This window comes from Athene noctua, chromosome 5 (assembly GCF_965140245.1).
Source record: "Athene noctua chromosome 5, bAthNoc1.hap1.1, whole genome shotgun sequence".
NCBI lineage: Eukaryota > Metazoa > Chordata > Aves > Strigiformes > Strigidae > Athene > Athene noctua.
Window position 1 is genome coordinate 29,490,355 of NC_134041.1, and position 13,853 is coordinate 29,504,207.

Consider the following 13,853-nt stretch of genomic DNA (forward strand, 5'->3'; position numbering starts at 1 on the left):
CAGCAGACTCCCTGAAGACAGACACAGTCCCTCTTCGTCCACCCTCTTGTTCCCTTGCGAGTAGCCAAAGGCATAGGCAAGGTAATTTTTGTCCATTCCACTGGGTGCATGATCTTAAAACCAGGCTGTACCTCAGGAGGAAAATCCCAGCTTGGCTTTCTGGTTCCCAGCTGGAGACACCAGGGCCCACAAAAGTGAAAAGCCCTATTTATACTCCAGCTGGGCAAGCGATGCTTGTAATCACATCCAACCCCTTACCAGCCTGCTGTGTTCACTTTTAATCCCCTTCTCTGCATGGAGCAGCACCACCAGTCAGGCGGAAACCCTGTACAAGGTCCTAGGGGCAGGTTCAGAAGAGGAAGCTGGGACACAGCACTGAGAATACTCTGGGGCACATTTCCCCTCTCCAACATCACTTCAGACACACACTAAACAGGACAATGCTTCTCCCATCAGAAAAGAGACAGCAGAAGGAGAACCAGGAGAGCCTGATCTCAGCTCAGCTGAAGTCCCAAGCTCAGGGCTGGAAGGAATAAGGGTCCCAAAAAGAAAAGGCAGACAGAAATGCCACTGACACCCATGACCAAGCATGGAAACCGCCAACATGCAGCAGTCCCACCAATGGAAGGAGGAGCTCAGCTCCTGTTTAGTCCAGCACTGGGGCCCCTACACCTCCCTGAGCACCCCAGTGCATCTGGCAACAACCCCCAGCACACTGGATCACAGGGAAGCGAAATGGGCTGGCGTTCAGGCCCACAACCACCACATCAAGGTGAAGGGCTCTGAATATGAAGCAGACTTGTTCACCCTGGACTGGTTTCAGGACAGTTGCTGTTCTCCTGCTGTGTCTCTCATATCATTGGGATTTATGCACACTTCTTGCTTCTGGTGAAGAAAACACTGAAACAGAACTTTCCTAGGGAATCCCTGCAGCAGAGAGCCCTGAATGTCCTCCAGAACACTATGAAGATGTGCAGGAACTCCAGATGTACAGTCAAAAATAGGTTTACTGGAATGTCTTTAGTCACAGCTGTAAGCAGCAATACTTAAAACACTGAGCTTGTGCATTCCCATGGCAGGACCAGAAAGTCTTCTGAATTGTAGAATCTACTTATTTCTTTTTTTCTCTTTTTTTTTTTTTTTAACAAAAGAGAAACAACATCCTTGCAGTTCTCCACAGAAGGGTCAGTTCCCTGTAACATAATGGTATGTTTCTCTTCAGACATTTTGCCCCTCCTTTGCTCTGATGAAAGGACAGAGTCCCCTCTGCCTTCCATAGCAGGCAGCGGGGAACTATTCAGATGGTATTATCATTAATATTAGAACTCAACCATATATACAGATAAACCGTAGTGGCAAGGGACAAGTAGCCAGCTCCAAACCAGAGACACAGAATTCCACAATACAGGCGGTTTGGGAACTGAATCTTCTGTTATAAAAAAAGTCTGACAGCAGGAGCAGGTACTAGACCAAAAAAAGGGTCATTTGGCAGTTCTTAAAACGCTCTGTTAGGACTGGCTACTTGCCACTGCCTCCTCACTCAGAGAAAAACAACTTCAAAGCTATATACAGATATCTCACTTAAATTACACAGCAGTTTGGTTATCCCAGAGCCAGCTCCACTGAAGCCTCCAGCTGCCCCGTCAGGTATGGTACTTCAGGACTATGGGTACTGGAAAACACAAAGAAACAAGCTCTCAGCCATGCACCTTTGCATGCAACATCAATCCCTGCCAGAGAGATCCCTCCCATTTCTGTAGTGACAAACACCAAGCAGCTGCAAGGGAAAGTGTGTTTCCAAGCTCAAGCTAATGCAATCTGCTGCCCCCACACACACTAGACAACATTTCCTGTCACCTTCATCTCTTTCCAGCTTCCCAAAATTAAACCAGATGGGATTTTCCATCAGTCTCTCTCTCTCTCTCTCTCTCTCCAGTGCTCCCACCCTGCTGCCAGCTCTGCCTCTCCTGCTGCAGGCTGTGTGTCAGCAGGACAACAGGCCGCAAGGGTTTTGCCAAAGTAACGAGGACTGTTACAGAACTGCCCTTGGCCATGGTCAGTGGGAGGAAAACCCTCTGGACCCAGTGGAACAGAAGAGCTGCACTGCTAGGCTGGGCTGCTGGGACCCCTGGAGCACTTCATTCTGCAGGCAGGGGGATTAATTACTGCTTCTGCCTGGAAGAAACATGCTCTGGTTGTTGTTACCCATTTGCTAGGAAAATGAGCGGTATCTCCACTCTGGGGAGCTCCAGGCTGAGCAGAAAGGGCAGAGGGCAGGGGAAGGGACCAACAGTAGAGCCACAGCAGCTACTTGCTGAAAACTAAGCAGCCTGGCAGCTTTGGGGAGGAGAATTTGCAGGGATCAGACCCACCGCACCATCTGGTTGATGTATGTGGAGAGGCCTTTGGGAGACATTGGGAGGAGTCTGAAACTCCTCCATCTACTCCTACCAACCTCGGGATCAGTTGGTACCAACCCTGGATGGGTATAACATTGGCAGGGCAGGGCAATGTTGGCTTTCTTTGGCCATGGTCAGCAGGATTTGGTTTGAGCCTGCTCCTCTGCGTTTAAACCTTGCAGAAGAGCAGCATGGAGCGGCCTACGGGCACCATTTCTGACGGCTTAAGGCAGAGTGGGGCCCAATGGAAGAAGGTCAGGTGCTCTACCCCAGCGACAACAACACTACAGTGTCACTCATGGTGTGGAGCACCAAGAATATTTCGATGCCAGAAATGGCTGGGGTGACCTGGAACTACTCACCAATGATCACAAGCAGGAGAATGACTGCCACCAGCGCTATGATCGCCTTCATCTGCAAGGGAAGCACAGAGGTGTGTTACACGAGTGCCATGTGTAGCTGTTTCTACCTGAAAGAAGGCCTTTGGCTTCCAGCATCTTTTCAGCTAGAAAGCAGAGCTTCTCCATCCCCTCCCAGGGAAGCAGGGGTAACCGGGCCTCCACAAACCCACCCTGCCTGTTCCCATCCTTGCTCACCTTGCAGCCTCGCCACCACATCTGTCTCCGAAGCTGCTTGGCTCTGTTGCTAAAAGCGGTTGCGTTGTCTGATAAACTTTCTATTGAAGGAAAGAAAGGAGGCGATTCAGCAGCGTGCACACAGTCAGAGCATCCACTCATTCTAACTCCACTGAGTTTTAAGCAATAAATGGCATTAGGGGAAATGACCCAACCACAGCGTGATTCACCAAAGCCACAGCAGATGCCAGTATGACGCCCTTCGCTAGAGTGCACACAGACCTGCTGTCCCACTGAGTCCCACTGAGCCCCCTTTGTACTGGCTGCCCTCTGAGGACAGGAATTTGCTCTGCAGGCCAGCAAGTGAGTGGACAACTGAAACACTCAGGGCCGCTGGGAGACAGACCAATCTACCTTTGCTTGAAGGACCAACTAGATCACAGCACCCAAATGCCTCCAAACTAAAACACCTCTGCACAGAGCAGCAGAAGGTGGAGGTGGAAAGAGGAGAATGTCAGCACAAAGTCAGATCTGCAGCCCAAGGCTTAAGAAACACCACTCCCAGGAAGGACAGAAATACAAGCCCAGGTGTGTCATTAGGCACTTTAGAACTGAAACCAGGTAACTTGGCCCAGCAACAAGAAAGAGATGTGGGGAATGGGCCAGCAGAGCTGCATTTAGCATCGCACCTGATTTATCCTGCAGGTCATCCAGCCGCTCGCCTCTTTCAATCACCTTTGTGATGTTCTCCTGCATAACATCCATGACTTCGTCCACCTGGTTCTGGACACTAGAGCAGAGCAAAGGCAGTGTGAGGAGCAGAAGCAAGCACCACCAGCTGTGCATTGCAGTGCCAGTCCTCGCTCAGAGCTGCCCAGGCTGGCGGCATCTGAGAGCTCACGGACAAAAATCCAAGGGGACAACAGTGGAGGCAGGTTGATGGGACAAAGAAAAAGCTAGAGGCACAGCATGGCCTGGGGTGGGTCTCTGGCAACCCCAGGAAGGGCAGGGATACCCAAGGGATTCAGAGAGAGCACTGGGAAGTCAGCTGAAGCAGGGCACCCTGTGTTAACACCTTTAACACTCACATACACTAAGAAAAGGCACTGACTGCTGTTAGTGGGCACCTCTGCTGCAGAAGAGCTCACAAAGGGAAAAAAACCCCAACCCAACCGAAAAAACCCACACCTTATATTTCCAGATTACATAGAACCTCACACCACACCTCTGCTAAATAACTTGGGGTGAAATCAAAGTAAGGTGCACTCCCCTCTCCGGGAATTGAGTTGCTAAATGAAACCCACTCTGCCAGAGGCATCAAAAGGACAGTAAAGAAATGGCTGATAGGAACTAAACCAAGTTATTATAATCCATCTTCTCATAAGTTATGCAACTCTGTGGGTAGTCACTTCAGTGAAAAGTAGCCTAAATCACAGCCGCAGGGTTATTATAAATGCATTTATTCACTCCATAAAAAAAGCCACATTGGTAAGAGAGAAAAATTCTCCTGGTGGAAAAATACTGCTACATTCTGGTTTGTATTTTGGAGCTAATACACTTCTATTTTCCTGGAGATAAAAATAAGAAATTTCTTGAGGCCCTAGGGAGACAATACATTGTTTGAGACATACCGTTCCCAGAAAGTAAATGGCAACAGCGATGTCTTGGAGGCAACGCTACACACAGGGCAACAAAACAGAAATAGCTCCAGGCCACTCGCTCTGTGTAAGTCTTAGGTTTGACAGCCTAGGTTGCCTTGATTAAAAACATTTAAGCACTTCAAACATACCAAAATGCACCCAGCATTTACTAAATATGCAGCACAAATAGGCTATTTCAGCAGCTCTCCACATTATAAAAACAAGCACCTCTTATTAATAGCACAGTACCAGTGTCCCCAAGGGGAAGGAGGATTGCCAGCGCCTCATCTTTAGCACCTGCTTAGCGCCCACACTATTCTGCTTCCCAGATTATCCAGCCAAGTCATCTTCTTCAGACCCACGCAAAGCCCTCTCCTCCCCACTGCCATCTCAAGGACATTGTTTGCCAAAATAAGGTCTTTATAGCAGCACCAGACCCAACTCCACCACTCAAGAGAGCCATCATCCAGCCCCTAAGCTCAGAGTGCTTGGTACAACAAGGACAGCATATCCTCCACCACGGCCTGGGAAACCAGGGCCAAGAGGGACTCAGAGCAACTTGGCCAAGGCCATTCAATGGGGCACTGCAGAACCAGGAACAGGGTTCCATCCTAGCCACCATGCTTCTAATTAATTAATAAGAGGCATAGGTTCACATTGACTTATTTCTCCTGTCAGCTTGTGCTGAGACGCAGAGGTGAGGAGAGGCTGCAAAAAGCAATAGTGGTTGCAATGGAAAAGTACATGCTTTGCTCATATTTACTTATCCTTCCAAAAACAAGCAAGGAAAGTCATTAAAAGAAAAGGCTTTTTTCTCCCCAAAAAGCTCTAGAAAGAGTCCCAGATCTTTGAATATGAAGGGGCTTCCCATCTTAGTACTACAGGTCAGGCTCTGCAGCACCACTGCACTGAGGCTTCCAGAGATGGAACCACCAGGCAACACCCCTAAAGCCAATTTCTGACTCAACAGCCCTTGTATGGCACATTCTGGACTCCAGCAGCGCACACAAAAACTTGCTTTATTTAGGACACCGTAAGAAAGGAATGTGCTTTCCCTGTGCTGCATCTCAGAGTACACAGGAACAGAATCTACACTGTGCAGTGGCAGCCCCTGCCTTCCACATGGATGGCAGACGCCTGCCAGGAGTTTCTTATCTAGAGGGGAAAGGCACAGATAAACGCCTGTTCTGATGCACTATTTGTTTTACAAGGTATGAAGTGAGGGGCAGAGCTGCCACTGTTGGGAAAGAGCAGAAGTGGCACTGAGGGTGCAGGCAGATGCTGCCTGGGGAATGTGTGGCGGTACCCTATGGAGCCAAGTGTCTACCCCACGAAGGACACGCACAGCCCCGTGGCCCTTCCCTGGGGCAGCGGGTAAGGATGTGAGGAGGAGGCATGCTCTGCGAGGGGGTTCCTTACCTTGGCATGACAGACAAGTCCCAGCTCAGAGCTGCCAGCAACGCTGCTACAGCTTGGGGCGAGAGGAAAAGCAGAAACATCTGCTATCCCAGATGAGCCAACTTGGCAAAAACTCTAAGGCCTTAAACATCAGTTCCACAGGCAGAAGACTATATCTGCAGTATGTAAATGTTTCCAAAATCATTTACTGGTTTCAAAATAAAGAGCTTTCCTCCCACAACAGATTCGTAACTAAGATATCTTGGTAAAATTAGTGAGCAGGAGCACGCAAGATTACAATGCATTGAGGAATATGCAGTGCAATGCAATGCCGCCTGTATCCCCGCCAGTACAAGTCAGAGCCTGGAGAGATGCTGTTGCAGTCCCAGGACACCCCAAAACATTTGAGGCAGAGTGGGTAGGTATGTAACTTCAGGCTGCTCTGCTGTGTACCAGCATTTGGGAGACACCTATGGAGCACAGCCCCCCACTGCTCAAGCTGCATCTCAGCATTCCACCTCTTTCCAGTGGAGCTGCTGGCAAAACGCTGCATGCCTCTGCTACCTGCCCAGAGCCCGGGCATGCCGTTAGCTGTCCCCAGGAGAACAAAACATTTCACAGACAAAGAACAGAGGCACAGAAAAATGAAGGCTTAAACTCTCACAAATGTCAAGGTGTTTAACTCCCATGAAACACAGACATTTCAGCACCCCAATACCTTTTGGTATCTGATGCAAAAGAGAACCCTGAAGAAAAAACAGGAATGAAGAGACCAAGCCAGGGAATGAAACTTATCTCCACACAGTGCTTTAACCAGACCTTAAGCCAGTCTCTGTAGCAGTGATGGGCGGGAGAGAGCAGAAACAAGAGCTGCATCTCCATGAGGGGGCTAAAAGATGCCCAGCCTATGTATTAGCCCTGAAGTTTCAGAACAAATTCAAAAATTCCCACTAGTTTGGCATGCTTGAGGCTGGAAACTCAAGTCACATCAAGAAGAAAATATTTTCTTGTTTTATTTGGCAAGAGAGGATGAATCCTCTAATATGAAGCGTATTTCCTGTTAGGGAGCTATTGGCTTGTGACACATTCATTTCATGTGCTTCACTCCTGCCAGATTTCCAAGAGAAATAAAGTAGAATAAATACCTGCCAGGGAAAGGGAGTAAGACAAAAGCCTAAATTATGTCTCCCATGACCCTCCTTCTTACCAATTACTGCAAATACGATGCTTTCAACAAGGACAGCAAGTGTACACCACCAAAGCAACAACAGGAGACCCAATGGCGCTTAGCTTGGTTTAGATTCCTCTCTTCTTGTGCTTTGTCCAGAGTAGAAGGAATAAGCCTTTCCATTTTGGCTGCACCAGGTCAGCTACTGAAAAACTCCCTGGGCTGGTCACGGTGTTGGGCTAGCAACAGTGCTGCATTCTTCAGACACCGTAAACAGGCCGTGCACACACCATGGGGTGTGCTGCTCAAGGCTACTTCTTGTCTCCAAGCTGGCTGTTTACAGCCAGAATGACACACTTCTATTTTCTACCCCAGCAATATTAATAGTGCCATGTATTTTGGTGTAAATTACACCCAAACACCCCTCATTGTGGCAGTACCTCAAGGAAGAGGGAATAGGATGGAGAATCAAGCCAGATGGACGGTGCAAAGGCAGGCCAGCAGAGAACAGTGCTCCCTGAGGCACGGCTCTCTGAAGAGGGGCTGACCGGCTGCTGTACTCAACAACGGGGCATCAACGCTGAACTGTCACAAATCCCTGGTTTTAGGTTGCTGCTTCATCCCAGCTGTGAGGAAGACAGCAGTCTATGCCTCCCTGAAGCCTCTGAGTCCTTGAAAGGATTATACCCAACAATGATGCCTGACAACACAGTCTCTGTATCACATTCAAATGAAAGCCGGGACTATGGCTGGGGTCCACTGCTCAAACAACTGCCGGCCATCAGCAGCCAGGCCCTGGGAAGCTGCTGTCAACTCTTGCCTTCAAACCATTCCCCAAACCCTCCCCCTCTTTGGGACGTAACTTGAGGCTTGCAGCGAGACAGAGCCACTGGGGCCGAGCCCCAGTACTGGGGATGATGGGGCCACCCTCAGCAGCACAATGGGAGAATCACAGGGACTGAGACCTGGCTCCTGAGGAGCCACAGCAGCATGCTGAGCCTCATCACCAGCACGAGCAGGAGCCTGAATGCAGCAGCACAGTCACCTGAAAGCAGAAACATCAGCGGTGCAGGAAGTCAGGCAGCACAGAAAAGGGGGCAATTTTAGTAGCATTTTTGAAAAGATGACCTGTGATGAGAGGATCCTTTTCTAAATAAAAGAAACCCTGGTGGAAGATGAACATCCCACCTTCCCCCGAAGAGGCACTAAGAACTCTGACAACACACATTCAGGACAAAGGCTGGAAGCAAAAACAGAGAAAAGAGATCACTTCTCCCTTACCTGTTCTTCGTAACTTTGGGGAAAAGGATAAAAGCCTGTTAAAAGCTACTTTCAGCTTCAACCCATCCCATGGGGAGGTCTCAGAGGGAGCCTAAAGGACCCCATGCAGTGTCCACACCAACCGAGCAGCTGTTAGAACAACATAGTCTGAACTTCCAGACACCTCAGGACAAAACACAGCATGGATGGGACTCTGACACTTCCTCCTGCCACTATTGCTGGCTCTAACTCACCTGTTTCCCCTACAAGGTTTGCAGTATTCGCCACCATCTCTTTCTGCAGCTGAGCCAGCCTTGAGATCTCTGCTGCCAAACTCTCCAGCCTGACCCAAGCCCCTTTGCTGCCAACGACAACTAGGAAAAGTTTCCAGTCTCGCCCCTCACATTCAATGTGTTCTGCACCTTTGCTCCCATAATCCCATCACTTTTTCCTCTTACCCAATTCTCCATCCAGTTTCCTTTTACACCTATCTTCACATCTTATTCCTCCAGCCCCATACAACTACAGTCTCTCTAGCTTTGGTCAGCTATGCCTCAGCTCTCCAAATGCTTGAATTCTTCCTTAAAATGTCTTTTCCTTGTAGTGTTTCAGCAGCAATCCAAACCCTCTTCTCCTCCTCTGCTGAAACCAGAGTGAACTGCATAATTACGAGACCAGGCATCAAGCCATCCAGCACAAGGGCCAGTCTGATCAGAAACTTAGTAACAAGCTCCATGACAAGAAGTGATGACTGCATACTGCAAGTGCTTATTAAACAAAGCAATCAACATTGATGAGAGCAGAAAATAGATACTATTTTATAATAGATGCTCTAGGTACTAGCTGGATGTAGCCTCTCGCTACCCGAAGGGACATATTCCGTACCAGGTCCAGTAGGCAGGCAATCTCTGGCAACAGGCAAGCCTCATGTGTATTGGGCATTAGTCCCATCACACCTATGAACCCACCAGCTCCTGGGTGAATTCTGTTTTCATTTTTCTTCCCCTTCACAGCTGCAGTGCTATCCTCTACCTAAGCCCTGCTCCATTCTGCCTGGTCAAGACAGTGGGAACAGAAGAGCTCCTGTTTTTCCCCACCACCAGAGAAGGCATTCCTGTAATTCCTTTCCAGCAGAGGAGTACAAAGGGATAGACATCACCCCATCTCCACCTTTTTACTGGGGTGGGACTCCACTCATAAAACCAATTCTCATCCTTCTCATTCACTCCAGAACAGCCTGACCCTGCCCTAGAAGGGAGGCTTTATCCACACTGGCTCAACTCCAAGGACCAGTGCGCCTCTACCAACAGCATCCTCACACCCTGGAGAGAGCAGAGATCCCCTGAAAACTCAGGGCGCAGTGACTGACCCGCCTCCTCTTGTGTAACTCAAGTGCACTTCACCCCTCAAGGTAACATGGCAAGCAAGCACACAAGCAAGCACTGCTAACACTGACGTTGGCAATGAGTCATCTCATAGCTGCACTGGCTTCTTCCCGGCATGAAAAAAATCCCTAATGATGAGCAACACTCAGGCTGCACACAAGACAACCTAGTCTGAATACCACCCGGTCATCAGTCCCTGCACAGATCTCTGTTCCGGCTCCATGGAGCTCAGCAAAGGAAACAGTGCAACACAAAACAGTGGTCTGTAAATATCCCCCCCTGCTTTCCATTAAATACCACCATGACATCCCTCATAGGAAAGGACAGGACAAACTGGAGCTCAGAACAAGCATCATCCAGGAAATGACTCGATGGGAGAAGGATCCAGAGTGTTCACTCCTTCCTTCTTGCCCTAATACACTCAGTAATCCTTCTCCAGCTGTAATGATTTCCTGTTTTCCAGATGCTTTGACCCACTGAGTCACTGCTCATCAGGTTTTTATCTGGAGGAGGCCAGAGGACCAGCCACTGCCCAGAAAAGATGGTCCTGGTATGTTCCCAACCACTTGCTTTCTTGAAACACTGAGAAGCAAGTTACATGATGAAGAAAAAAAGCAATGAAACAATAAAAAATAGTGCTAGTGAAGGATGAAACTGAGAATTAATGCTCTAGAAAAAGAGCCTCATAAAAGCAGAGAACAGGTCACTACCAGAATACAGCAAGGGCTTTAGAAACTCCACTAAGCTACTGTGATACAATCCTATCCCTTTGCCTCTGTTAACACACAGTTTCTTGATACCTTAAATCAAATTTGAGACTTCCCTGAGCTGTGGGCACGTAGGGTAGGAAATGTCAATTACAAGAATGGAAGCCCAAGCCATGTCCATATTCAGAACTACATAGAAATACTCTGTTAAAACAGCAGCAGGAGCTCACAATGCCAGAATAAAATATTTTCTCTGTGACACTGAGGAACAAACAACTTACTGCCTGATCTTGTCATTCCTGGGTCCAAATCTTGGTCCAGAAGGCCCTCTCCTGCAAGCAGAAAAGAGAACAATCAGATGGAGATACACTGAAAACATGTTTTTAAAAGACTTAGAAGATATGCAAGAGAGAAGCAATGCCTTGTGGACAGAGGATTGTTCTCATACCTCCCATGAGCCCCTCCCATGTCTTAGGATATGTGGGACACCCCACTCTTATAAAGGTCACACCTACTGAGTCTTAATTCATGCTCAGTGCCAAGGTTCTGGGAGATCAACTCAAAGGAATCAAAGGTTTTGATTCCCAAGCCCCCACCTATGTGGCAGGGAGCAGCTTTTGGTATTTGACACTTATGGTCTCGGAGCTGTAGGCAGTTAAGACATCACATTCCCTATAGCACCTGTTCAGAAACTCACAAGAAAAAGTCTTCCTCTTCGTCTGAATCTTCCTCCAACAGGTTCCTCTGCAAACACAGAAGAAAACCAAACCACCTCGTCAGTAAGCAACTACCATTTCACACACACACTTCCAGCCCTTAGGACGCAACCAGCATCCTCCAACTGCAGGTTACACACGAGCCCTCCTTTGGAGAGGATTGACGGCACTTTTCAGGTGTCTGGAGTCGTGCTGTTTCTCTCTGCTTGTGACCAAGGGCTGAGCTGGATGTCTCTGTGCTGCTATTATCACCTCGGCAGCATTTGCTAATTGTCTAAAGCACGGACTGATGCACAGCTCTGCAGCTCCAACTGGAGACAACTCGCACCTCTGCCACCAAGCCAAACTGGATTTGTGGCAATGGCCAGTTGTCTGTGCAGGTTCAGACCCCAATTCTAGGGATCAGCATAACTCCCTGTGACGCAGAAGCAATTGGCACATCAGCACAGTCAACCCTGCCTTGGAAAGCAGCAGGCAGAGCCCCCGCACAGGCCTGCTGTGGAGGGCAGGCCCTCTCTGCTCGAGGGACGATCCCAGCGCTGCACTCGGTCAACAGCAGCTGCTCAGAAAACATCAGCATCACCTACAGCCACCCTGGGGCATCCCACCAACGCGGGAGGTCAGACCCACTCCTGATTTGGAGGACGTGGTTTCTCCAGCCATCTGATAGCAGCAGGTGCAAGAAGGACAACTGCAAGGAAACACACTGGGCTCCCTGCACGGCATGTCCAGAGGGGTTAGCCCCTCCAAACCCCCAACTCAGGCAAAGGCTAAGGCTGGGCTGGAAAGCAGAGTGGCTTGGTAGCTCCTCTGCTTCGTGCCAAAGGGCTCCTCCTGGGCTCAGATTTGCTGTTCTAATACACCCCATCAGATGACACAAATGCTGATTTTTAAGAGCAACCCCAACTTAAGCCTGAAAGTTTTGGACAAGTATGTTACTAGAGTTCATTTCTCACATCAGGGCAGCGTGAATTGTCCAGTCAAGTGGAGGGGTCCCAGTAACATCTACTTAGTCAAAAATAATCAAGAGCAGGAAATGGCACACTAAACACGTGGGCCTAGGAACACATCAGACAGTCCTTCCAGTACCAACAGCTGCTGCTGCTTCCCCTGTGCATAAATTCAGGCTCCCACCTGCAAGCACAGTGCTCTTATTTTGAAGCTCACCTACATTCCATGCTTGTCACATTTGCTCAATCAACGTAAGCAACCCACAAGACCATGCAATAGTTTCAACTATCGCCTCCTTCAAGGGATGAACGAACTGCTCTTGACAACATGGGATCCTCGTCTCACTGACAGCTATCATGAACTGTAGCAACATTTTAGACTACAGTCTAAACTTGGTTTTAGCACACTATGACCCAGAATAAACATATGAGGTTAAATCCACTTGTCCAGAACTGCACTATTTTGATCTGTATTCAAAGCCTGAAACATCAAGGGACCTTGGTGACAAGGACAAAATGCAGCTGTAAAGTGCAAGGCTCTCACAAGAGCCCTTCAGACAGCTGCGTGGGGAAGAGAGCCGTGACGTGCTCAGGCCAAGTTCTGTGGAGAGATTGAAGCAGGCTGGGATCTCATGACCAAAAGGAACTGGAACAGGTTCTCAGAACAGCCGTGTCTCCTAATGAGGGTTGCTTTAAAATACACAGATGAGGTCTGCTGCACGGACAGTCTCTTCACTAACTAAATGTCGCTATCAAGAGCGATACGGCTCCCAGGCCCCATGGCTGAAGATGGTGACAGGAGCCCCTCGGGTAAAGGGAGCTGTAACTTACCATACACTGGCCTGGCAACTAATGGCACAAGGCAAAGCCAGGGGCCTTGGGGTCCCCAAGGTGTGTTTAACACCCACCTGCCCACCATGGGCACCTTACCCCAGGCACCCCTGTGTAAGTAACAGCCTGCTATGGCACCGTTGCGGCCACCGGCACTGGAGGGACAGGCTGGTCCTGCGCCCCACCGGCACTCACCCGCTCGCTCTTCACTGAGCCCGTCACCTCGTCGTCGTTCAGGTGCCGCTTGAATTTCGGAGGCATGGTCTCTACCGGCGGGAGAGGTGGCTTCGGGCCCCTGAGGAGAAGCCTGGAGGGGAGGCGCAGGGAAGGGCCGGGTCACCTCGCTGCCCGGCGCCCGAACCGCGGCGGCGCCCCGGCCGCCCCTCGCCCTGGCCTAGCAGAGCAGGGGGAGCGCCCGGCGGGTGGCGGGGCCGCGGAGCGCCCCTACCGCTGAGCCCGGAGGGGTGGGGGGAAAGGGGGAAACGGCCGCGGGACTGGGGGATGCAACGGCCCCGCGGGTGGAGGACGGGACACGCAAGGGCAGGCGGCGACCGGCCCCCACGCCTTCACCCGGCCCCGCCGTTCCGGCCCAGCCCTCCACCGCCTCGGAGGCTGCCAGGAAGCGGAGCCGGTGCCCAGACAGAGGCCCCCCACGCCCGCAAGACCCCACTACTGCCGGCGCCACCCCGCTCACCGGGCTCCGCTCTGGGCCGGGCCGGCGGGAAATGGCCGGTGCGGCAGCGGCGGCGGTAAGTCAGCTGTCCCATCGACCGGCGCGGCGCTCCGCCGGCCGCGCCGAGCACCGAGCTATCGATGGCGGGCCG

The 13,853-nt window shown here is 50.2% G+C and overlaps 1 protein-coding gene across 1 annotated transcript; it reads right to left on the minus strand.

The window, feature by feature from the left end:
- Positions 1-842: 842 nt before the first annotated feature.
- VAMP4 (vesicle associated membrane protein 4) lies at positions 843-13,828 on the minus strand. The gene is made up of 8 exons (XM_074908253.1): positions 13,724-13,828; positions 13,225-13,336; positions 11,230-11,276; positions 10,814-10,864; positions 3,664-3,764; positions 2,996-3,075; positions 2,762-2,813; positions 843-1,672 (listed from the first exon to the last, which is right to left on the minus strand). Exons 2-8 carry the CDS (start codon positions 13,288-13,290, stop codon positions 1,644-1,646), a joined length of 426 nt encoding a protein of 141 aa, XP_074764354.1. The 5' UTR covers positions 13,291-13,336; positions 13,724-13,828; the 3' UTR covers positions 843-1,643.
- Between the last annotated feature and the right edge of the window lie 25 nt (positions 13,829-13,853).

What these genes read in the sequence shown, in the direction of transcription:
- VAMP4 (XM_074908253.1), bottom strand. Translation starts at nt 13,290, where the DNA reads ATGCCTCCGAAATTCAAGCGGCACCTGAACGACGACGAGGTGACGGGC. An exon ending in GAAGAGGAAGACTTTTTCTT is followed by an intron (nt 10,865 to 11,229) that starts GTGAGTTTCTGA and finishes TTCTGCTTGCAG; the next exon opens with GAGAGGGCCTTCTGGACCAA. An exon ending in TCTCCTGCTTGTGATCATTG is followed by an intron (nt 1,673 to 2,761) that starts GTGAGTAGTTCC and finishes TGTGTTTTCCAG; the next exon opens with TACCCATAGTCCTGAAGTAC.